Raw genomic sequence first — 26,634 nt, 5'->3', positions numbered from 1 at the left:
TGATGCAACGTGGAACTTTGAGAAGTGTTTGTGGTGGGTGGTTCATGATTTTCTTGGATTTCCTATCTGTATTGAGTTTCAAAAGTTTGCTCGAGAGTGGTCTATCAAGTTGCTGAAAGTCTAAGCAGTTATCGAAAGTTTCAACTATCTCTCTTCTCTTGATATCTCCCTCCTCTATTTGTGGTTGAATTTAATTCTAGAGAGATTATAGATTGATTAACTCTACTTTAGACTTCATTAAGGTATGAAATGCAGTTGATGAGATTGGTGCTTCAGCAAGACGTTTAGGAAATGTCTTTTTTTATCTTTTTATCGAATTGAGTTCGTTCGTGATTTTTAATGACAATATAAAAAAAATGCAAGGTGTAGGGGTGCTTTTGGAAGATTGTAAAAACAGAAGGGTACTATCGTAAATTTATCCTCTCTCCAAAATGGGCCGCAAGAAAGTTTGTGGGCTTTATTTAGTCTCTCGTAACGGCCCCACCAGCCGATCTCTCTGAAACTCATCCCTAACCTCCGAATCCCAATTTTCTCTCCGTGGAACAAATTTTGGATGCTTGCTTCCATGGCGTTAGCGCCAAGCTTGAATCACAGCCTTAGATTTCCATCATCCAGCGGATCAAAAATCATGGCCTGCTCAAACTCAATCAACCCTCCGAAAAATTCTTTCAGTTTCCGATCCGCCGCCGCGAAACGCTGCTTACGGTGCCGCACCGTTTACTCGGATCTCGATAATTCTCCTTCCGCTTGCGCCTTCCATGGCCACATCACGGGTTCGTATCCTACCCTTACGTTTTCTCTTCCGTTCGTTTAATTCTGATTTCTTCATTCTTTGGGCTTGGCCAATTAGCTGGTTAAATGCCATTTTAAAGTACCATTTTAGTCAATAAATGTTACAATATTTTACTTTAAAATTTGAACAAGTGTGATATTTAGTTGGTACATGTTTTTTAAAATGTCATTAATTTTATTGAAAATACATCAATTAAATTTAAAAATTATCGAAAGTATGTAAATTAAAATTGAACTATTTAACTATATTGACTAAAATGAAATGAAATTGAATAACCGTAATTATATTTTACCATCATTTTTACTTCTTGCTGGATTTTAATAAAAATCAGTGCATGTATATTTCTTTAATACAAATGATAATATATTCGAAAATTGAACTTTAGTTCTTTGATGCTAAATTTGTATTTTTGTGTGTAACATATTTTTTACTCATTGGATATTTGTTAAATTTACGTCCCTACACATTTCGTGTCTAATAAAATTTTATAAATTCAATTTTAGTTGCAAAACTCGAAATTCTAAAATTGTCTTAATTATTTTCTAAAAATGGGGAATTCAACTTCCTAATTTTCTCTTCTTTTGAAATCGTGGTGCATATGTAAAAAGTTTGTATTGAATCATTATTTGAGATTGAGATAGTATGCGAATTTGATTTTATTAATAGGGGAGAAAGGATTATTTTCGTTGTCACCACCGCACCAAGGGATTGATGGTGAGTGGAGCGAAGACTCCGGAGTGATCGTTTACAAGTGGAATGATAAGTCTAATCGTCCTAACACCGGAACTGACAACTGGAAAAGACGGTGGAGTTGTTGCTCTGAGTACAACGAACATGCCCCTCCTTGTCGTCGGGGATGGCACGTCTCTTACGATGATGGTTTCACTTTGTATTAACTAGACTAGAGTGTGGTCTCCGCCAATCATAGCATTTGTAAAAATTGTGATAATTTTGTAACATTAATGGATGTACTAAGTTGATTTATTTAAGTCATTGTATAACTTCCTCTTTTTGGGTGTGCACCGGTCAAACACAAGGTCATTTTTTCGTAGTTCAATATGGATTGAAGAATTCGAATCTCAAACCTGGAAATTAGTAGTATATAATTTATATATATTATGTTGGTTTAATTGGTCAAGTAACACATGCTTTATGTTTGATTTTGTTTTATTGTAATGTAATTGACCATGGTTGATTTGGTTCGTTCTATTTTTTTCAACTAATTATGAGGTTTAATAATCCTTAATTGAATAGAGTTTTGATTTTTTATTTGACATACTTTCCAATGGTTGCCAATCCAACATAAAAAATTAATGATTCATTTTTTACTCTGAACTTTTTGGTATTTACTATATTAGTACTTATCAATATGACTCTTGAAATAAAATAAATATTAATACTTATTAATATAACTCTTGAAATAAAACAATGCATGAATTAAGTTATTAAATAGCTAATCTATATGGTTGGTAACTCGATCAACTAAATAGGAAGTAAAGATTTGAACATCTAATGTTATAAAGTTTGAACCAATTTGAGTCAAATTTAAATTCCTAACTAACATATTTAACATTATCACATACTATGTGTGGGAAAAAAAATTGATGTATTCGACAGCACTCACAAAATAGTTTTTAAAACACATTTTAGTCCTCTTTTATAAAATATATATATAAAAAAAAAAAAAAAAATTATTTTCTCTTTAAAACACTTCTTCTCGTCAATCCAAACCCCCATGCTAAATGTCAATATACATAGTTCAGTCTGGATCAATTTATACATACAAATTATCCTCCGAAAACTTTTGGTTTGTATGAACAAAATTCTTGATGAAATTCAGAAAAACAGAGACGGGAGAGATGAGTGTGAATGGTGAAAATAAGCATCAGATTTCCATCATTCAAGAATAAGCATATAACAACAAATTCATACACTCTCCGAGGACGCCACAAAAGCTAGCTAATACGATCCGATCGTCTTGAATGACTCATGAACATGCCGAAGCATATCCTGGTCTCGATTCCACTCCGGCGTCGGTGCATTCACAAAATGCGCATACAGCTTGTTCTTCGCACAAGTCACCGATATCAAACTGTGAGTTCCGGCGCCGTCGATCTCATACACATAATAAATCTGTCCATTCTCATCCTTCTTCTCCTCCGCCAAGAAGCTCTCCGCGCTCGCGATCTGATCCTGCAAATTCACGTCAGATAACGCTAAGTTATTCAGAATCACATCCTTCGGCCCCAATTGCCGGATTCCAGCCAGGAAAGTTAGGTATTCTTTCTCTGTTCGTTTCTTCGGATTGTAAAATTCGCTGTCGGTTCCGTTCGTGCCTGCAGAATCAAGAAGGTAAAATTGATTTTCTGAACGTATTGAACTAATAAAGCGTTTTGATTTAAGGATTTTGGAGTACCTTTTTCGACCTTGGATACTAATCGCTCTTTCCAGCCTTCCGGCACGTCGTAGATGTATTCCGCTGTGTCTTTCTTGCTGGCGTTCCCGCCAAGGCCGCCGTAGTTGGCGGCGCTGGCGGCAGTGCCGTAATAGACGTTAAAAGCGGCGCCGGTGTCTGCAAGGGACGGCGGAGTGGTGCTCAGGATCGCGGCTACGGCGATGGTGGTGGCTGCGATGGAGATTGGGGCAGTTGATGTTGAAAGTGGAGGTTTAGATTGGAGGATGGGAATTTGGGGCTTTGGTAGCGGCGGAGTTTGCGGAGGTTTTGGGGCGGTTGTCCCGGTGGATGCGGCGGCGGCGGAGAAGAACGCCAATGGTGTGATTGCTGTGGCCATAGTGGTTGATTCTCGTGGATTTGGGTTTCTGGTTTATCTTGTCGAAGGAGATTTTCTCCTTATCCATTATTTTTCCTTTTTATTTCTAAATTGTTTTTTAATTTGAGGAATTTATACATTTTGTTGAGTATAATAATTCACATCTAATTATCTTTGAGTCCGTTGGATGGATGACCAAAAAATTAGGCGAAAAATGTGAAATGACTCAGTTTTTGAAAAAAAAAAATGCCGAATGACCCTTTGCTGATGTGAAATTCGAGTGAAATTACCAAAATATACTCGCGCGTCTCGCTTTCGCTCGTGTCGCCTTCTTTCCTTTTTCGTTCACAAATCACTATATCTCTCGCTCTAACTTGTCTCACTTTTTCTTCTTTTTTCACTCACAAATAACTACGTCGCTCGCTTTAGCTCGTCTCGCTCTCTCTTTGTTTCATTACTCACAAAATCACTCATCTCTCTCGTCTCTTGCTCATCGGAGTTGGTCGCATTAGAGTTGCTCGCATTGGTCACATACCTGTCATACGTCAAAATACGTAGTTGATCTCTATCAAGTCTTCATGAAGGAAAAAGAGAAAAATGTGGAAGCAAATTTTGCATACTAGAATAGTGTCATATTTAACCAATCTCATATGACAAATTTGGACGTGCCGCACTTCTTTGAATCTCCTGAAGAGAAAATCGGAATAATTGATGGAATAATGTTTCATTTGACTTTAAAAATATCCAGATTTAATGTTTTTTTTTCTTTTTCATCTTTATGTTTTTTTTTTCATTCTCTTCTCTTAGTAGATGTTAATCTTTGTATATTACAAATATTGTTTTTCTTATTGCAAATATTTTCTTTTAATGAAGAAACCTGAATCATTTTCATATGTCGGGTGACTAAAAAAGAAGTAAAAAAGATTTATGTCAGGTAAACAGTACAACTACACATACAATACTTACAAGTAAAAAATGTTTTTTCCAAACTAACATGCTGAAAGCAAAAGTCAATACGATAGCAGGTTCTACAAACCTGATTGAAGGATTTGGAAAAGCAAATATTATTTTGCCTAGAGGAACAAAATTTATAATTGACAATGCATTGTTCTATAGTCAATCAAAGAGAAATCTACTTAGTTTTAAAGATATATGTTACAATGATTATCATATTAAGACTAATAATAAAAATGTGGAATATCTATTTATCATATCTACTGTCTCAAATGAAAAACGTATGCTGAAAGAGTTGCCTGTTTTATCTTATGGATTATATTATACTCATATATGAGTAATTGAAACATATGCAACAATGAACCTGAAGTTCATGAATCCAAACATATTTACAATTTGACATGATAGATTAGGTCATTCAGGGTATATAATGATGGAGAGGATTATTGGGAATTCAAATAGGCATCCACTGAAGAGCCAGAAGTTTCTTCAATCTAATGAATTATCATGTGATGCTTGCTCTCAAGGAAAATTAATAATTTGACCATCAATTGGACCACATGCACTTTTAGAACGAATTTATGGTGATATATGTGGACCTATTAACCCACCAAGTTGAACATTTAGATATTTTAAGGTATTAATAGACACATCCAGCAGATGGCCAACATGTGCTTATCATCAAATTGAAATCTTGCATTTGCAACTCAAATAATTAAGTTAAGAGCCAAATTTCTTGATTATATAATTAAGACCATTAATTGTAAGATCATTACTTATATTATTGTATGTCAATTTGGAGAAGTGTCGAACATCATGCATGTTCATACACAAAATGGTTTAGCGGAATAATTTATAAAACGTTTGCAATTAATTGTAAGATCATTACTTATGAGAGCTAAGCTTTCTACATCTGTATGGGGAAATGTTATTTTGCATGCAACATCACTTGTACGCATTAGGCCAGTAGCTTATCACAAGTACCCATCATTATAATCAGCTTGTTGTTGAGATTGGTGTCCTAATTCTCCCGGAGTCTCGTTGTTTTGTAAAGATACACATTGTTTAATGAATAAAATAAGTGTGATTTAATTATGGCATTTACTTATATCCAATCAACAAAGCTCTTTGGTTATCTTATGTGAACTTAAGCATGTATATGTGATATACAAGTGGATCATGCTTTAAGTGATAACCTAAATAGGTCTGTAGTATAAGGATTAAGGTGGGATACCTGATCCTGGTGACACTACGGATACGGCTCACTCTATAGAGGTTTGCAAGTATTGTAAACTACTACAAGTGGTAGATCCTGACTATTCATGTGGAGACGTGCGAGCGGGGGTGTCCTATACAAAGAGTTTGTATAAGACCTGGACCACGAGATGACTAGACTCTGTATATAACGTCGTTGATACTAGAGACTTGTATCTCACCTAAACGACCATGGGTGACACGACCTCAATCCTGAGTGTTTTGGAAACTCCTGTCTTTAAGGACAGATCTTTGATTAGTATGGGTGAGAGTGGCCAGATTGTCAACTCAACATGCCTATCTTTTTGGGGACTTGTCTGATCTGGGAGCTAGGAACTTAATCCACAAGATGGAATTCACTCCTTTCTCGAAGCAGGGATAAGTAGAGAGATTGCTCCCTTAAGGGCTGATTCCGGGGCTTAAACGTAATGGCCACAACTTCTCTTTGGAAGAGAGGACTCAGCCATAGTAGGACTATGACTTATGTTCATTAGAGAGATCAATGGTACTTAAGGAGTTAGATGTACTTACGAGTGATTTGTGAAGGGTTGTTGCACTTCTGATTGATTAAGATGGACACATAATATATCTGTGGTAAGGAGAGTTCAGCTGTCGGTCTTTAATGAAGTGCCTGGCAGTTAACAAATGGTGGATCCCGTGACTAAAGAGTTTAGTTAGTTATTCATGTACCGTTAGAACTTCGAGCTACAGGTTCATAAAGTCCCCTTGGTAGTTTAATGGATTCAGTTGAGGATTAGTTCTTGGTGTTGATTTGAAATATTCAAATTGACAAGAGGTATTTTGATTATATATGATATAATCGGTATGATGTATGAGATACATCTAAAGGAGGATTGATGTAAATGAGATTTACATTAAGTACCATGGAACAGAAAAAGAACTATGGTTTATATGTTTCATGAGATGAAATATTAAAACTATAAGTTATAAATATAATATGATAAGTTGGTTATCATTTATATTTATAATAATATTAATTATTGGATAATTAAATATTTTTCTCTAATAACCAATTGAGTGGGAGGTTATTGGTAGTTCATGGTAACTGTGAGATAAAAGGAAAATTGTTTTCCTAATTTTAGAAAGTTTTATAAAACGTTGAAAATTGTTTTTGAGTTTTCTCTCTCACAAAAAGAAACTCATGGACGCTTGTCAAGTAAATATCGATTTACTAAGCGACAACATGTTTTAATAAACGACCGTGTAGTGTTTTGTAGGCGACAGACACTGAGCTAAACGATCGCTTAGCTTTTGCTAGACGATCGCTTAGCTTTAGTTAAATGATTGGGCATCGATCTATGCGATAGGTTTCTGTCTTCTCCTACTTGCCCAATCGTGTATACGATTGTTCATTTCTCCTTCGTCTGCCTCATTCCAAGTTCGAACAAAGTCCACCTTCTGGATTCTCACACCGAGAATACCAAGGTAACCTTCTTGGTGGTGTCATACTCAACTCGACACCATCGAGGTTCTGTGGAGGTCGTTTGTGTTCTTGTTGGAGTGTTCGTGATCGAGGCGATCGTTGAGGACAAGCGTGAAGTGTTCGTGCAGTGTTGCGGTCGTGTTGTTCAAGCGTTCGAGGTTGCTGTGTTCGAGCGTTCATGAGAAGGAGCATGGAGACAAGTCTACAAATGTTTGTAGCTTTCACCTTGTTCATTTGTAGTTATCGTGCTGTGATTTTTGTAACAATTGCATAGCTGTTTGTTTTGTTTACAACCGTAATTTGTAAATTTCATTCATGATTGTAATTTGGAATGATCTATTTTCCACCGCTTATGAAAATCTCAAGTTCGATTTTCATCCCTTATGGCCATAAGCCAAATATTTCTCATCTGAGAATTTTTGGATGTGATGTATATGTTCCAATTGCTTCACCATAACGTACTAAGATTGGTCCTCTAAGAAGGTTAAGAATATATGTTGGATATGCTTCCCCATTAATTATCAAATATCTTGAACCTCTGAAGGGTGATGTATTTACTGCACGATTTGCTGATTGTCATTTTATTGAGACAAATTTTCCAACATTAGGGGGAGGAATTAAGAAGTTGGAAAAATAAATTACATGGAATTCGTCGTTATTATCTCATTTAGATCCCCGAACATATCAATGTGAACTTGAAGTTCTGAAGATAATTCATTTGCAAAATATAGCAAATCAATTACCATATGCATTTGTAAATGCAAATAAAGTAACTAAATCACATATACCAACTGCAAATGTTCCATAAAAAATGATATCCCAACAAACAAGTTGTCATTAATGGTCTGGAACATGCCAAAGCGTGGTAGACTAGTGGGTTCTAAAGATAAAAATCCTCGAACAAAAAAAATTAATAGTTAAGAAGATTTGGTTGAGGATGTAAATACCCATAAAGAAATCATTGATATGACTAGTGAATAAGGTGAAATATCTAGAGATAATAATGAGATTTCAATAAACTATGTCATGACAAGAAAAATAGGGAACCGAACTCATGTAGATATTGGCAACATTTTTTTGTATAATGTTGCTCTTGATATTATATCAGAAAATGAGGATTCTAAACCAAAATCTGTTGAAGAATGTCAACATAGAAATGGTTGGCTTCGGTGGAAAGAAACAATCGAGGCAAAATTAAACGCACTTTCAAAACTTCAGGTTTTTTGACCAATAGTTTGAACACCAGGAGGTGTCAAACATGTGAGATACAAAAAGGGTATTTATGAGAAAAAAAATATGAAAATAATGTGGTCACAGAATATAAAGCAAGACTAGTTGCACAGTATTTTTTCACAAAGACCTGGTATTGATTATGAGGAGAAGTATTCTCTGGTGGTGGATGCAATTACATTAAGATATTTAATTGATCTGATTGTAGATGAAAATCTAGACATGTATCTCATGGATGTAGTCGCAACATATTTATATGGATCTCTGGATAACGATAAGAATCCTATAAGGATCTAAGATACTTGAAACATATAAATTAAATTCACAGGAATTGTATTCAATAAAGTTACAGATATCACTATATGGATTGAAACAATTAGGACGAATATGGTACAATCATCTAAGTGGATATTTGTTGAAAGAATGATATCAAAATAATTCAACATGTCCATGTGTTTTTATAAAGAAATCATAGTTATTATTTGTTACTATAATTGTATATGTTGATGACTTAAATATAATTGGAATTCCTGAATAGCTTTCAAAGGTAATATAATATCTTAAGAAAAAAATTTGAGATGAAAGATCTCAAAAAAAACAAAAGTTTTCCTTGGCTTGCAAATTGAATATATAACATATGAGATATTTGTCCATTAGTCAACTTATACATGAAAAGTTTTGAAAAGATTTTATATGGACAAAACACATCCATTGAACATTCCAATGGAAGTTCGTTCATTAGATGTGATGAAAGATATATTTCAACCTTAAGATGATAATGAAGAACTTCTTGGTCCTGAAGTACCATATTTTAGTGTAATTGGTGCATTTATTTATCTTACTAATAATACAAGACAAGGTATTGCATTTTCAATAAATTTATTAGCAAGATATAATTTTTCTCCAACTAAGAGACATTGGAACGAAATTAAAAATATACTCTGTTATCTTCGGAGAATGATTGATATGAGTTTGTTTTATTCAAATAAATCGAATTTTGATCTGGTTGGTTATGCAGATTTTAGATATTTATCTGATCTACACAAAACTAGATCTCAAACAGGTTATCTATTCACATGTGGAGGAACTGCTATATCATGACGATCAGTGAAATAAACCATAATAGTCACTTCCTCAAATCATGTTGCAATTCTTGCAATGCACGAGGTTAGTCGAGAATGTGTATGGCTAAGATCGACGACTCAACACATTCGTTGAACATGTGGTTTGTCTTTTAGTAAAAATCTTCCAATAATATTATACAAAGACAACATAGCATGCATATCTTAAATCAAAGGAGGATATAGTAAAGGAGATTGAACAAAACATATTTTACCAAAACTTTTCTACACTCATGATCTTGAAGAAAATGGTGGCATTATTATACAACAAATTTGTTCAAATGATAACCTGACGGACTTATTTACGAAGTTATTACATATAACAACTTTTGAAAAATTGGTGCACAACATTGAAATGCGGCGACTCAGAGATCTAAAGTGATGTTTCCATGAGGGGAGTAAATATACTGTATTCTTTTTAAGAATATTAGATTATATGAAATATGTATTTTTTTTCCTTCACTAGGATTTTTTTCCCAATGGGTTTTTTCCTAGTAAGGTTTTAACGATATATTATATATATATAATGAGCTTCTAAAGGGGAGTATTATAAATATTATAGAGTATAAATGTCCATTAAATGCTCGTGCTTAGTGTCTATTGACCATGTGTCATGCCCCCATTTTTTTAAAGTGTTGTCCACGTGTCTTGTAAATACTCATTCTTAGTGTCCATGTAATCCACCTTGTACTTGTCAAATTTCCTGTAAATGGTGTTATTTGGTGAGTTTTGAAAAACACACCCACATTGGAAAAATTCCAAAAAGTTTGGAGAAAGTGGAGAAATCTCTAATTTGTTATTTTATTTACTTTTGTTATTTATTTTATATATTTATATATATCATGTTTAAATTTTTTTTAATATTTATTTATTTCATATATTTATATTATATCTATTTATTTTAATATTATATTTTATTTTATATATTTCGTCTCAAATTCACAACAAACTCTAAATTGATTCCTCATAGGGCGACTTTGGGACCATCTGATCCGCTTCAAATTTAGGAGGCTCGGGTTGGTCGAGGTCCTTTGGTAACGGGCAGTCAAGTCATCCGTCCCGAGAGAAGGTGGGTCAGCTGTTGGTGGGCCGTAAATCATTACTGGGTTACCGGCTGTTGCAAGACACCTTGAATTTGGGGAAGATTTTTCCCTTGGTGAACCATCCATCCATCACTAGTCTCACTGTTTGAAGCTACGATCTGAATCGGAGAGAGGAGCTTCTTAGTTCCTTTGCTCATTCGAACTTCTATGTATGTCGATGCGGCCTGCCAGATTGGGAAGGATGTTACCGGTTTTGGTGTGGTTTTGCTAGATGCATCGGGATGAAATGTGCCAAATATCGTTTCTGAAATTCCTATTTCTCTCCTATATATTTTTTTTTAATAAATATGAAGTCGGAAGGTCTTTGTTATTTCAACACTAATAGAATAATTCAAACATCTAATCTTTTGGTCAGCGACACATATTTTATGCCAATTGAACCATGTTTACTTTTGATATTTGACACATCAATTATACTAATGTCTTATGAAAATTTGAACTTCATACTTAAAAGAATAGGTATTTGTCGATTGACGTTTAGTTATATTCGTGATAAATACTTATTAAATATAAAATTAGGGGGTCATTAAAAACTTTAAACCCACGCACCATTTTAATTACAAAAATCTTATTGAGACAATTTTAAAACTTTTGAAATTAAAGAAAAGGGAAAGTTAAAGTTTTCAAGACAACGCTCATGTGTGTATGTAAATAGGCGTTTTTCTCAATTGCTTCATATCCATAATTACCATTTACCTTAACAAAATGTCTGAACAAAATTGGTTCAAAAACTTGAAATAATGTATTATTTCAATTTAGAAACTATACAGAAAGTGCCAATGGTTTTTTCTAACAAAATATATAACACACAATGGAGAAATTTTAAACATATAAATGACAAAGTAGGACATTTAATATCGTCACAAGCCAGACATATTTATCCATCTTTTTTTTTTTCCTTTCTATTGAACCCAACAAACACTTTGAATAGAGAAGTGAACTTTCTAACCGTTTGATTGATGATATATGTCACGAGTTAGGTTATTGTCAAATTGTTGATTATTAAGTTTAACTACATGCTATATTGTCAAAGTAAAATTAGCTTAATAGTATTAACATACGCTCATCTCTAGAAGTTAGAGTTTAAATTCCCATCCAACAATTGTTGTACTAAAAAATAAATAACAACATATAAAATGTTTGAATCCCGTATCAAGTATAATTTTATTTTTCCTTTTGCGACAATATATGGGGATAGCATATAGGAGATTTGAACCTATTAATCATAATCCATGCTAGTTATAGATTGAAATTAAATTAAGAGGAAAGTATATAATCGTTTCAAAAAAAGGAAAAAGAAAAGTAGGGTAGATAAGTGAAGGTTGAAATGTCCGCCATATAGATATATTAATTATCCCATGTTAATCTAACAAATGTGTAACGGTCACTATTCTTACCTAACAAAGAGAGGCAACCAATGAGATATTTTAAAGCCATAAAAAAAAAAAAATTTAAATTTAATACATTGATCCGAAACTTGAGATTTATTACAACAATGCCCTCGAATTTATGAAACACAGACCCATTTCCCCGCAGGGGCAATTCCGGAGTTATCCCTAAAATGAATGGCCAATGCTTATAATGGATACTGACCGCCAAAAAAGCCCTAGTTACAGCCGTTCAGGCGCCAGCCATAGCTTCTTTTCCTTCTCCGATTGAATTATGAACTGCGTTTATTTCGTTCTTTTTTCCTCTTTTCATTTCCCTCCATTACTTATATCTTAATTCAAATCATCTCTTACTTCTTCAATCAATCAACAATTCCATTTCTTTTTCTTTTCTTATTCTCTTTTGATTTGAATCCGTTTCTCTCCTTTTATCGCTTTTACCTTCTGATCGCCATGTCTAAAAGGTTAGTTTCTCGTTTTGATTACGCTTCTTTATATGTTCTTGTTGATATTGGCACTTGTTTTTATAAGTATTGATGATTGGATGGCGGATTAGGATTATGCGCTCCGATCATCGCTTCTTGATATTGATATTCTTGCATAGTCGAGTTATCTTCATCACGGTTCTTTGGTATCTGGTTTAATTTATTAGGCTATGTAGAGGGGCTGGGTTATTCGATATTTGGAATTAAGTTTCTTGAAAGGTGTTTTGTTGGGTTGGTGTTATTGATGCTGTATTTTTATGTTTATTATGAAGTTTGGGTTGTTGTTCATTTACTTTTGTGGTTTGTTTAGGGTCCTATGCAAGTATTTTGCGCATGGAGCATGTTTAAAAGGGGAATATTGTGAGTTTTCTCATGACTGGACGGCTCCACCAAGCAATGTAAATATTTTTACTTCCACTCCTCTGCGTTGCCATGTATTATAGAAACCAACAGTCAGTTTGGTGTTCCGACTATTGTTTCTTTCTGATGTATCTATCGTCCATAATAGGTTTGTACTTACTATCAAAAGGGAAGGTGTGCTTTTGGCAGTCGATGCAGATATGACCATGTTAAAGTTTCTCACGCAGAATCATCTTCGAATTCTCAGCAATCTCATGTGTCTGAATCTGTTTCTATTGCGCATCCTCATTTATCAAGCCCACTTTCTCCTTTTCCTGGATCTACAAGCGAGCTTGCTGGTTCAGAGATACCCAGTCTTCCCTTGCGGGTTGAAAATGCTTGGAGTGGAGAGTCTGAGCGTCCAGATGGTCTTGATGATTGGGGGAATGGCGAGGCAAGGATTATTCATCCAGCTGATATACCTATTTGTTCTTTTGCTGCGGCTGGTAGTGAATGTCCGCGTGGTGAAAATTGTCCTCATATTCATGGGGACTTATGCCCCACATGTGGAAAACAATGTTTACATCCTTATAGGACTGACGAAAGGGAGGAGCACATGAAGGCATGTGAGAAAAAGCAAAAACATCTCGAGTCTTTGAAACATAGCCAAGACATAGAGTGTAGTGTCTGCCTGGAGCGTGTTCTTTCTAAAACCGAAATAGCTGAGAGGAAATTTGGACTTCTATCAGAATGTGATCATCCATTTTGCATATCTTGTATTAGAAACTGGCGCAATAGTTCATCTACCTCTGGAATGGATGTTAATAGTGCTTTAAGAGCCTGCCCAATTTGTAGGAAGTTGTCATACTTTGTTATTCCAAGTGTCATTTGGTATTCTTCGAAGGAAGAAAAGCAGGAGATTGTTGATAGCTACAAGTCAAGGCTGCGGTAAATCTATTTACATAACTCCTAATATGTGATTGCAATCTGGAAACTGTTCAATTGTTTTCCATCCTGTTCATGTTTTTTGCTTCCCATTTGTTTTGTTTTTTATTTGTTTTCTGTCAAACTCAATTTGTCAGTAGAAATAATTGCATATCAAATGTAATCTGAAAAGCTCCATAGCCCACAGGAATGATCAATAAAAGTTATTTAGAGAATTGAGATTGCGTAACTGCTAAAGTAATTGTATGAGCTATTATATGAGATAATTTTGTTACTCTGATCTCTGAGTTTATATTATTTTCATGCACAGATCAATAGATTGCAAGCACTTCAACTTTGGAAATGGGAACTGCCCTTTTGGATCAAGTTGTTTTTACAAGGTAAGTTTACCTATGAAAGCATTTACTTCAGTTTCCTTATCTTAATTGTGCTCTTCCAAGCATGCTGGATGCTGTTATAGATGGCCTTTTGTTGTGAGGAACTTGCAATTTTCCTGAATTTTATTCTTCTTCCTTTTTGTTTTACTTATGCCTCTGTCCAAATTGTTTTTTCTTCCTCCTTTTATTGACCATTGATATGCAGCCTGCTGAATGGAAATCCAACCTGTTTTGGTTTTGCTAATTCGTGAACGCCCTAGGAAATGTGTTGAATAGTTACATCATTACATGTTTGGCTTCATGGACATGAGTTTATGGAATGAAATCTTGTTGAGAGATTTGGATATCTAGTACGACGGAAGATACTTTTATCCTTGTTATCCTCTGTTGGTTTCATAAAGGTACCCCATCTGCGATGGCTATCCAATCATGGCTGGTTGTATAATGATGAATAGTACTCATGTCAATTTTTTTTTATTGGTAGAAACAACTGCTTTCATTGAGAACTTCCAATTCTCATAGTGATCTTCTATTTGAAATCCCCGTTTCAATTAGAGTAGTTTGAGGACGAGGAAGGGGGGATGAATTTCCTTTATTTGCTCCCACCTGTTTGCCTACTATGACCAAGTTTTATAAACAATAATTCTTTTTGGTGTATACCATAGATAATCTATATCCATGAACTTTTAGTTTTCGATTTTTTTAAATTTATGTTTGTTCATTAACAATTTTCTTTGTTCTTTGATCTATTTTTTAAAATGTAAACAAATTATATTTAAAAAGAAAGTAGATTTAAAAAACATGATAATTTTATGTTTGAGGAGTGGCTAAAAAAGTGATTTTAAAATGTGAAGGCTAAATAAAAAATAGTTTTAAAAAATATATATATTTAATTTGCTCGAACCTTTGAGTAACCATTTCTTCAATTTTCTATTTAAGTTTTAAGAATGTTTTAAAAATCTAAACCAAAATGTTAAAAGATTCCAAATAATTGTCATTTTTATTATTAAATTTTGGGTTAGCATCTTCAAGTGTTATTTCCCCAAAAAACAAAAGGGTTTATTTTTTATTTTTTTTTAATAACCATTTCATTTTTTGTTTTGTTTTGTTTTTTTTTTAAAAAAATTAAGCTTATAGACATTGCTTCTATCTATGAGTTTCTTTGTTATATGATGTGATTTTATGAGTATTTTAAAAACCAAGTAAGTTTTGATAACTAAAAATAGTACTCTTTACAAAAAAAACTTGGTTGTTATGGAATTTGATTTGAAGTCACGTCTCTAGGCAATATGGAAACCATTATGGAGAAATTGTGTGAAAACAAACACAATTTCCAAAATTAAGAAACCAAATGGTTATCAAATAGGGCCTAAAAATCTAAAAAACCATACTAGGAAATGGTCAGTAATCTAGCTTAATCTTTGCAATTACTGTTGTTGTCCCTCTAAGAAAATTTCTATGGCTCCGTTCGGATTGAAAGTGATGTGCTGACTACTTGGGCTGGTTGGCTCTGCCGCCTCTGTATAGTAATGTGCCTAATCGGTCTTAGTTAATTTCTTAGTACAATGAAATTATATAATATATTTTGGACACCGAGATTGTATTGCTGGACCTGCTACAATTGATTGATAGGATCTCTCTGATTCAAATTAATAAAACGTAATATACTTCCGGCCTTACAGATGTTTGATTTGAAGGTGTTATCCTGGGAAGATAATTGTAGGTTAGCACTGTAGCAAGACTGGCGGGACCTCTTCTAAACTGCATTCTGTTAATCTATATATGCTTGCCATTTGCCAATCATCTGCACTCGTCTATTTTAGAAAATACATATGCAACTGCTATGTCTCATTCTTCTTCGTCCCATACCAATATGAGTGTTGCAAACTCGACGATCCTTGTATTTTTGGGTGACGTGTGACATGTCATAGGTGTCACATAAGCAGTGCTGTACATTTTCAATCAGTTTTTGTGTTAGATATTGAAAGATGTGATTCATAATGGATGTTATCTTCAGATCTATGCTGTTTGTCATTTAATTTCATTAGAGCAGATTGGCTTTCCAATCTTTTGATTGATGCAATGTTTGTTGTGTTCCAGCATTTGGTCATTCCTGGTTCATACACATGGAAATATCACAGGCCACCTCCACGCCGACCACACTCATGGAGAACTCCTCCAAGCAGATCTAATATTGTCGATATGGATGCGTTTTTTGATATGTTCGAAGACTTAGAGGATTTGGATTTTAGTGGTGAAGATTTAGATTTTGAAGATTTAACACTTTTGGAGATGGCACTAATGCAGTTGAGTTGTGAAGCTAATTCGTCAAGTGATGAAGAGTCATAGTTTTTGGGCTACATTTTTCTTAGGTAGTCGTAACCTGGTGTATGTTTGGTGTTTGGCGAGTTCCTTTGCCCAAAAACTTTGAATATTTGCTACTCTAGCATTTTTGATGACCTAGCAGTGCCCTGTGTGCAGTAAGACAAGCTTGTAGACTTCTTTAATTGTCATAAATGCCATGTTACTTGGGAAGAATACTTTGCGGAAGGCAATAGTCACCCTGGGGCAAGTTAGTTACCAAGTTAACAAAGATGAGGATGGTCGTCTATTTATGGAAGAACCTTTCTTTGTGTAGATTATGTTATGACTTCTTAAGTGTTGTACTTTATTACTGGGAATTAGGAATATTTTTTACCGGCTAACTTCTTCATTCCTAGATTTTACTCAAAGTTCCATTTCACCCTTTTGCATACTAAACCAAGTACACTCTCCTAATGTTCGATTTGTGCATTTTGCAAAGTCCTGTGCAGGCTGAATTCTTCCCAGTTTGGTTGTTTATTATTTGAGTATGCCTGTAGTTTGAAGTGAATGTTCGATTAATATGTTCTATTATCCATGAAGTAGTTTTCCGATATCTGGACTTTTTGCACATGGTGATGCTTGTTTCTCGATTGAAGCCTTGTCTTTTTGCAATTGGGAAGTGTATTTTTGTTTTTTCTTTTTGTTTCGAATATTTGGCTTCTTTCTTCCATCCTAATATGCATCTGCTCTGTACTCTGCTGTTTTAACTTCAAAATGAGAGTCAAATTTTCATGTGATTTTTTCACTGCAGCATGCACATCGGGATGGTCGGTTGGAAGAGATAGCTCTGCGTCATATTGGGAATGAAGATGGCCTCACTGTTATAGCTAAAAATATTAGGTTTTGTTTTGTGCATTTCTTAATAATGTCAATTTCTTGTGCATCTTTACCTTCAAATAAATTTGAAGCTATTTTCAGGTTGTCGGACTTTCTCAGTGACTTGCATATCAGGTGAAGAACCAATTCATTCAGGTATGGAACATACTAAGCACTCCTTACCCTTAAGCTCAGCTTCTTGCTATTTTGCTGTCTACTACTTGATATTTCACATTTTATTATGACAATCATTTGGCGTTTTGGATGGGGGAACTCCAACCAACCTTAAAAATTTATAAGGCTGGTCATTTCCAGCTTTCATTAAGTCTTGGGATTTCGAAATTCAGTATCTTTATCAATTGGAATTCTAACATATTTATTAGAAATAGAGTCTATTAATCTTGTTATCACTATATTTCAACACTTGGACCTTGGCTCAAAGAGTCCATGATATCCCAAACTTGGTGTGTTGTATCAGTCTTTAGTAACTCTTGCAATGTCATCTAATAGTTTGAAACCGAAATCAATGTGTATTTTTATATTATTAGTCTTCATTCTCACGTGCAATGTAATCAAAGAGTTTGAAAACAAAACTGTTTCAGATGTCGAATTGCTTGGTGTGGAGTCTGATATTGAGAAATGGAAGGGTGGGGTATCGGACATGGTGCTTCAAACTTCATCTTATACAAATCAAATAAAGCTAAAGGCATTGTCATAGTGAGAAATGAATGTTGGAAATCCAAGCTTATTGTTCGGATGATGGTGAAATAAAGGTTATCTCACATTCACATCTCACATGTATCACAGCTGAATAAAATAATGTACTGGTTCTTCTACATGCTGTACTCTAAAACAATTGGAAAATGACGGAATGTATTGGTTTTGTATTTTGAAAGGAAGATAAATGGGATTGTCAATGTCGTGTTTGGTTTGATACAGAAACAAAAACCAAAAAGAAAAAAAAAAAAACAAAAGTAACATCAGGGTTTGGCTTTGGATGAAACATTGTACTCAAATTTTACAATAAAAGAAACAGTTGTTTTTTCTTTGTTTTATTATTATTATTATTGCTGTTGTCGTCATTATAATGCTTTTATCTTTTTGTCAGTGATAATTTGTAATATGGGTAATTATTAGAGGCAAAAACTGTTCTAATGGTTTGATAGCATCTTGATGAAATTGTTTCCCATTTTCAGTGAAATATGTGTTCGGTGGTAGCTGTCTCTGTTTTATCAATTTTGAGAAATCTTTCCATAAAATGGAAAAAATCAGATGAAATTTTTAATTGCTTGACCAGTATACATATAATTTTTAAGAAAGATTGAAAGTTTACCATTCTTTTTAGATGTAATATAATTATATTTGATTATATCCCGTGTTCTTTATTTTTAAATAATTCAAAAGCTTTAATAAGTATTAATTTAGTTATCGTATTGTTTTTTTAGTACAATATAAGTAAGTGGATTTCAAATGACAGATTTTTTGGTCACTAAACATCCTAGATTAACTATGTTCTCTTTATACTTTTAATTTTGTAACTATTTAATTTTTAAACTTTAATATGTATTGATTTAGTCATTTTATTCTACAATTTATAGCGATTTAGTCTCTATAATAAAATATACTATTAAGATTTGATTAAATGAATGTATGTAGATTGAAAAACGGATTAAATATCAAGTTTGTAATATACTAAATCATTATATAATCAAAATTAACAATTTAGTTCGATACAATTTTTGTCGGGAGAGGGGTTTGATTTTTCTTTCTTTCTTTTCTTTTCTTTTCTTTTCTTTTAATTAATTTTTTTAAAAGCTTTGTGAAAGCAATTTGAAGTTACGGGCGTTCATTACTTGTTTGATTTTCGAGGATGCCGTCGGCTTGTAATCTTTCAAAAATAGAGGCTCTATTGCAATTGCTTTTCTTTTTCCTGGCTTAAAAATTCTTCGGAGATTATTAATTATAACTTATGCATGACACATTAATTTATTCAAATATTTCATCTTTGATTTTGAGCTTTTTTTTAGGTATGTAGGCCATTCAATTTATTTTCCCCAATTGAAAATATTAGCAAGGTTTTGAAGTCTACGTTACTTTCCTACATATGAGGCCATTTTTGTTTGTTTTGGTTTAGAATTTAGGTTTGGAAATTATATAAAAAAATTAATGTTTATGTTAAAATGAGCATAGCTCAACCGACAACATAGTATTTATATTGTCAACTTCAACATCAAAGGTTCGATCCCTTTTTCATATTGTAAAAAAAAAAAAAAAAAAAAAAAAATTGATGTTTGTTTCTTAGATGTTTACTTATAAAAATCTAGATTATTATTACTCATGTATAAAATATCCTATGAAATATGTGTATCCTTTTCCTTGGGAAATTAATAAGAGAAACTGCCCAAATTATTTTCTAGTTAATATGTAAATTAATTTAAAATGCTTTAACTAACTAACTAATTAAAATATATTCTAAAATAAATTAAAAATGTTAAAATATTATTTTAGTCCTTGTATTCTATGTTTTATTCCTTATCGATTCATTTACTTTAAGTAATCCAATTTTTAATCTATATGCTTTGAACAAATCTTAATATTAACACATTTAATTTATTGTCGATTTTCTTCAAAATAAAAAGTTAGTCTCGATGAACATTATTTTTATAAATTGTGCAAATATATTTACAATATCTTTTCTTGCATGAATATTATTAATATTATTTAATCAATTTCAATAATGATAAATTTTGACTAAATTTAAGATTCATTAAAAATACAAGACGTTAATATTATTTTAACCACTAAAATATTTTTTTAATTAAACCTAATAAATTTGAATAAATCTTTTTTCATAAGAATGGTATGTAATAATTTAATATAATATTATTTTATTATGTAAGAGGGTTGCAAAGTAAGATGAATATTTGATTATTTTGGTGGGGCACTTGCAAAAAGAGCAAACTAAACTACTAGGCTAATAGCCTATATGTTTGTTGTTTGCAAAAATAGCAAAAATGAAGTCTAATCCACATATAAAAGATGTAAAATTTCACAAATGTCCGCTGCTAATATACACTACTAATATACACTCAATACAATTGATTGATATACTTGATAATGATGCACTGGATTGAGATATTTGACATACTTGTCAATCATGCACTCATTTATACTATTGATACACTTGATTAATATATTTGATATACTTGATAGTGATATATGTTACTTAGAAATTGATCTTATGTCACACAACGCATGGATGCATATGATGCAAGCAAGGTACAAATCCATGTGATACTACTTCTAGATATGCATTAATTAACAATGTTCTTGTAGTATGTTGTGCATTGTCACAAGTTTCCTTGCGTTGAAACCAAGTATAATTTCACCACAAGTTTCTCAGTCTGATCCAATGTCGAACACAGGGACTATTTGAGGTTATTGCGTTATGCTTGTGATACATGCGACAAGGGGTTTTCAATTAATAAAACTTGTTGTGTACAAGAATATAAAAGTAAAGTAAAGCAGTAAAGATGCGATAATAAAATAAATTGCGTTAAAGTAAATCTAAGCTAAGATGATACAAGATACAAGTTTCATGATACAAGATAGTGAGGTCAAGGCTGGCTATGAAGATTATGCAAAGATCGTGTAATGCGGTGACAAGTCTTATGTGTGAAACAGAAAGGGAAAAGATAATTAGTACAAACATCGCAAGTTCTTTAATTGCGTTAAAGGCATAAATACGGTTCCGCTTTTCCCTTAACGTACACCTCTCGGTGATCAACCACGTTTCCACATCTCTGTGGTGAAACAGGGATAAATGTAATGAACGCAAGGTTGCTTCCATCCCTGGAAGTACTTCTTACTTTAGTTAACGCATTCTTCTAACCTTCTCTCGACAGATCAGAATGACATCTTCACTTCTACTCTCACAGGTGAAGATGCCATCTAGCATACTTTAGCTAAACGTTCTTATTTCTTTAGCACAGAGTAAGTTACTTGTTTAATTCATATTAATTACCAAGGGATTAAGAAGACTTTATGAAGAAAGCGATAAATGGAGGAACGAAAATAGACAGAAAAGGGGATATGAAATCGATCGAGACATTCAATATTTCTATTCAGCATCTGATACATGATTTGTGAATGAAGAGATTAAGAAGATGAAATACAGTGATGAATAGAGTTAGAAACAAATACAAATAAACGTCAACGTCTTGGCGCCAATCTAGATGGAGATTTGCTTGCCAACGTGGATGGATCGTGCGGACGGATGAGCTTCCCTCTCAGGCTTGCTCAACCGGTAGCAGGGATCTGAGTATAGAGCTTCGCGACGGGGATCTGGCAAAATAGCACTGAGACTCACTTCTCGGCCTTGTCTCTCTTCTTCCCGGATTTCTTCCGTTCAATACTCAGCTCAACCTTTTCTCTCTATAATTTAGCAGCAATTAGCCCTCGTATCAATTATACCCGTATCAAGTATATATTTCTCTGAATTCTATGGGGGTATTTATAGGTGAAAAGCTTTGACTTTTGGCTTGTGGACCCCACTTTTTGTTATGGAAATTCCAGAGATGGAGGAATAAATATTCCTTCTGTTATGCAATCAGACTGTCAAATCTGCACAACAGTTAGTTATACACGTGTCGCAATCCTCCGCCTTTGCGTTGCTCATTTGCATCTTTCGATCGGTTGCTCGTATGCAGTGTTGTTTTTATTACCGCATGCGGTTGAAATTCAGCTCAGGATCGACTGTCGCATTGCACCATCATTGCGTTAATTGTCTCTTCATTGTTGATTGACGGGCGCGATGTAATAGAGATGCGTTATTCAGTTTCTCGTTGAGCCTTTATCGCAAGCGGTGACTTGGTTTCCTACAAAATAGAGTAAAAATATTCTCTTCTACCATCTTGACGATGTTAGTGGGTGTAATTGCGTTAATTCATAATTATTGTATTTCTGAGCTAATTTTCATACAATCAACGCATATTTCTTCTCTTTTGGCCGCAATATCTAGATAAGGCAGCATAAATAACTTGTATTTCTACAAGTTATCAATATACTAGACTGACAAACTATTGATAAATTTGTCAATCATTTACTTGTTTATACTGTTGATAAACTTGATACACTTGACTGATATATTTAATATACTCGATTATGATGTACTTGATTGATAAATTGTTGATAAATTTGTCAACCATTCACTCTTTTATATTGCTGATGAGTGTGATACACTTAACTGCTTTCTTGCCTATTGCCATGCTGAAGTCTATCTAAATCCTCCTATTCATTGCCTCATATTATGACTATGAGATATGAAAAAGGGATGTCAAGACTGCTTTTCTGAATGACAGTCTTGAGGAGACTATTTATATGGTGCAGCCCAAAGGATTCATACTCCAAGGTAAAGAGCAAAAGGTTTGTAAGCTGAATCGATCCATTTATGGACTGAAACAAACATCTCGATCTTGGAATATAAGGTTTGATACTGGTATCAATCTTATGGCTTCGATCAGAACGTTGATGAGCCTTGTGTCTACAAAAAGATCATCAACAGTTTAGTAGTTTTCCTAGTGTTGTATGTAGATGATATCACTCATTGGGAATGATGTAGGCTTACTGACTACAATTAAGAACTGGTTAGCAACTCAATTCTAAATGAAAGATTTGAGAGAAGCTCAGTTTGTTCTTGGTATTTAGATCTTTCGGGATCGAAAGAACAAAATGCTAGCACTGTCTCAAACATCGTATATTGACAAGATGTTGATCAAATATTCGATGTAGAACTCCAAGAGGGGCCTATTACCTTTCAGGTACAAAGTTACTTTGTCTAAGGAACAATTTCCTAAGACACCTTAAGAGGTTGAGGAAATGAGACGAGTCCCCTATCGTCTGTCGTAGACAGTTTGATGTATGCAGTGTTATGTACTAGACCTCACATCTGCTACGCAGTGGGGATAGTCAGTAGATATCAGTCTAATCCAGGATATGATCACTGGACAGCCGTAAAGAACATCCTCAAGTATCTATAGAGAACGAGAGACTACATGCTTGTGTATGGTTCTAAGCATATGATTCTTACAAGATACATGGACTCTGATTTTCAGACTAATAGGGATTCTCAGGAATCTACTTCAGGATCAGTGTTCACTCTTAATGGAGGGACTGTAGTATGGCGAAACACCAAGCAGTGGTGCATCACGAACTCCACAATGGAGGCTGAGTATGTAACGGCTTGTGAAGCTGCTAAAGAGGCCGTTTGGTTCAGGAAATTCCTGACTGATCTGGAAGTTATTCCAAACATGTCAAAGCCCATCACACTTTAATGTGATAATAGTGGTGTTGTGGCTAAGTCCCGTAAGCCTAGGAGTCATAAGCACGGCAAGCACATTGAGCGGAAATACCATCTCTTCCGAAAGATTGTGCATCAAAGGGACGTGATTTTCACAAAGATAGCTTCGGAGCACAACGTTGTTGATCCGTTTATGAAGGCCATCACAGCTACAGTGTTTGAGGGTCACCTGCAGAGTATGGGTCTATGGAACAGACCACGGCTAGACTAAGGCAAATGGAAAATCTTGTATTAGGCGTGTTGTGCCCTAGTTTATTGTTTTGTGTACTTGTAATGTGAATATCTTGTACACCTCACTAGCTTTAGGACAAGTAGGAAATTTTTGGTGTTGATACCCTAAATCTTATAGGGTCTTTTAGTTTGTAAACCTTGTATGATTTCTCTGATTAATAATATTTGATATTTTATTCACTTATCCCACAAAATATATAATATTTTAGTTGCATTAACCACAAACTAATAAACTAACATCCATGGTTATCGTTGTAACTTAAACATGTATGTGGAGACATACAGGTGGATCATGTTTAAGTGATAACCCAAATGGTCTGTAGTATATGGATAAGGCTAGGTACCTTATTCTGGTGACACTACGAGTATGATCTACTTTGTAGGTGTTACAAATGTTGTAAAGTGCTACAAATGATTTGATCCTGATCATTCATGTATTAGACATACGAGCGTGGATATTCTATACAAAGAAGTTTGTATAAGACTGGATCATAAAATGTTTAGTCTTGTTATATAACACCGTTCATAATAAAGACTTTCATTTCACTAGGATGACCATAGGTAAGATGACCTTAATCCTGAGTGAGTTGTGAACTCCTGCCTATGAGGGTGGTCATTTGATTTGTATGGGTAAGAATGGCCAAATCGTCGATCAACAAGTCTATCATTTTGGGGATTCGCCTGATTGGGGAGTTGGGAACTCAGCTACATAAGATGGAATTTACTTCTTCCTCGAAGCAGAGGTAAGTAGATAAATTGCTCCCTTAAGGGTGATTCCGGTTCTTGAACAATGTGACGCTACACCCTTTCTTGGCTCGAGAGGGGTTTAGTCATAGTGGGACTATGATCAATTGTTCATTAGAGGGATTGATGATACTTAAGGTGTTAGATGTAACTATAAGGGCAAAATGGTTTTGTCCTAACTGTACATACGAGCAATTTGTGAAGGATCATCGTACTGTTGATTGGTTATATCCAATGGACACAAAAATATATTTGTAGTGTGAAGAGTGTAGGTCTTTAGTGGAGTGTCTGACAGTTAACAGATGGTGGATAATGTGATTAAAAAGTTTAATCAGTTATTCACGTACATTGAAGCTTCAAGCTACATGTCCATAAGGTCCCCTTAGTAGCTCAAAGGATTTAGTTGAGAATAAGTTTTTGGGTTAATTTGAAATGTTCAAATTAATAAGAGAGAATTTAATTATATATGATATAATTAAATTAGTTCAATTATATATGATCTAATTGACATAATGTATTTGATACATTATAGTTTGATTGGAGGAACAAATATTTGAATATGATTCAAATATATTTTCTATAAATAAGATTCATAATTGCCATAAAATAGAGAAAAAGAACTATGGTTTATATATTGTATATGATGCAATATTAAAACTATAGGTTATAAATATAATATGATAAGTTGGTTATCATATTTATTTCTAATTTATTAATTATCGGATAATTATCCATTTTTCTCTCTAACCACCTTAGTGGGAGGTTAGTGGTTTTTTTTTTTTAATGTAAAATTGAATAAAAAGAAAACAATTTTCTTTTTCTACCTAAGTCTTCTATACGATTTACAGAGCCTATGCGATAGCCTCACTAAGACTAAACGATCAATGTGATAGAGACTATCTTCCTCCTCCAACTCCAAAACACCCTCCTAACCAAAATAGCCACTCTTAGGTTCTCACATCAAGAATATCAAGGTAACCAAGTGGCAGTGTCCTCTTTTGGTTTTAGAGTTGCGTTGCTGTATGGAGTGTTCGTGTTTGATCGAGGCGTTCGTGAAGGTTTGGGGGATTAATATGAAGAAGAGTTCTTCAAAGGTATAATCTCTTAAACATTGTTTCTTATTTAGAAAACATGTTGTAATTTATGTTTTGATGCATAATCTGTCTTGTTGACTGTAAATGTTTGTTTCAATCGAAATAGGGATTTGGACAATTCGCTTTCGCTTATAGGTTCTCTGTACAACAAGTTCCTTCACTTTGAACTCTTATCTTGTGGAGTTTTTCCTTTGTGATTATTATTTTACATGCCTCTTTTGAAATTTAAATGATTAGAGCGACCACCACGAAAATAATAATGATTTCTTCCTCTACCACCCTCATAACCTCGACCACAACCTCAACTACGATTATTAACATTCACAACATTCATTTCAGGGAATAGTGTCATTTCGGTTGGTCGAGATTCATGATTTTTCATCAATAACTCGTTATTTTCTTCGGCCATGAAAAGACATGAAATTAATTCATAATACTATTTAAAACTTTTCTCTCGATATTGCTGCTGCAGGAGCATATTCGAGACATGAAATGTAGAAAATGTTTTCTCTAACATATTAGCATCAGTACTTTTCTCTCCGCATAATAACAATATCGAACTGATTTTAAACAATGCGGAGTTGTAATTACTTATTGATTTGAAATCTTGTAGCCTCAAGTGCATCCATTCATAACGAACTTTAGGAAGAATAACTGTTTTTTGATGATCATACCTCTCTTTTAAATTTTTTTCACAAGATACAAGGGTCTTTTATTCTAAGATACTTCATTTTCAATTTGTAGAGATAATGACAAAGGAAAATCATAACTTTTGCTTTATTTTGACTGGATGTCGTATTTTCTTCTTTAATAGTCTCCCCAA

At 33.8% G+C, this 26,634-nt stretch overlaps 3 protein-coding genes across 6 annotated transcripts; 2 read left to right on the top strand and 1 right to left on the bottom strand.

The window, feature by feature from the left end:
* The first annotated feature begins 474 nt into the window (after positions 1-474).
* On the top strand, positions 475-1,923 carry LOC120086547 (uncharacterized). The gene is made up of 2 exons (XM_090317752.1): positions 475-773; positions 1,460-1,923. The coding sequence occupies exons 1-2, from the start codon at positions 554-556 to the stop codon at positions 1,687-1,689; spliced, it is 450 nt and encodes a 149-aa protein (XP_090173878.1). The 5' UTR covers positions 475-553; the 3' UTR covers positions 1,690-1,923.
* A 564-nt stretch (positions 1,924-2,487) lies between these two features.
* Positions 2,488-3,803, bottom strand: LOC120085081 (thylakoid lumenal protein (Mog1/PsbP/DUF1795-like photosystem II reaction center PsbP family protein)). Its single transcript, XM_039040931.2, has 2 exons — positions 3,210-3,803; positions 2,488-3,129 (listed from the first exon to the last, which is right to left on the bottom strand). Exons 1-2 carry the CDS (start codon positions 3,583-3,585, stop codon positions 2,753-2,755), a joined length of 753 nt encoding a protein of 250 aa, XP_038896859.1. The 5' UTR covers positions 3,586-3,803; the 3' UTR covers positions 2,488-2,752.
* Positions 3,804-12,206: 8,403 nt separating this feature from the next.
* On the top strand, positions 12,207-18,439 carry LOC120085859 (zinc finger (CCCH-type/C3HC4-type RING finger) family protein). Of its 4 annotated transcripts, none has more exons than XR_016532219.1 (8): positions 12,217-12,522; positions 12,854-12,941; positions 13,052-13,830; positions 14,138-14,207; positions 16,305-16,510; positions 17,320-17,408; positions 17,487-17,540; positions 17,987-18,439. XR_016532219.1 is itself a non-coding variant. In XM_039042089.2 (7 exons), exons 1-6 carry the CDS (start codon positions 12,512-12,514, stop codon positions 17,521-17,523), a joined length of 1,074 nt encoding a protein of 357 aa, XP_038898017.1. In that variant the 5' UTR covers positions 12,207-12,511; the 3' UTR covers positions 17,524-17,540; positions 17,987-18,439. The 4 variants fall into 4 exon arrangements, 2 of the variants coding, with proteins under 2 accessions (XP_038898017.1, XP_038898014.1); XR_016532218.1 differs by having other exon boundaries at positions 16,305-16,576; XM_039042089.2 differs by lacking the exon at positions 16,305-16,510 and having other exon boundaries at positions 12,207-12,522.
* Positions 18,440-26,634: the final 8,195 nt, after the last annotated feature.

Source organism: Benincasa hispida, chromosome 9, assembly GCF_027475165.1.
Source record: "Benincasa hispida cultivar pf3 chromosome 9, pf3_genome.v1.1, whole genome shotgun sequence".
Classification (NCBI taxonomy): Eukaryota; Viridiplantae; Streptophyta; class Magnoliopsida; order Cucurbitales; family Cucurbitaceae; genus Benincasa; species Benincasa hispida.
The sequence above is the reverse complement of the archived record's forward strand: the minus strand, read 5'-3'. Positions and strand labels throughout refer to the sequence as shown.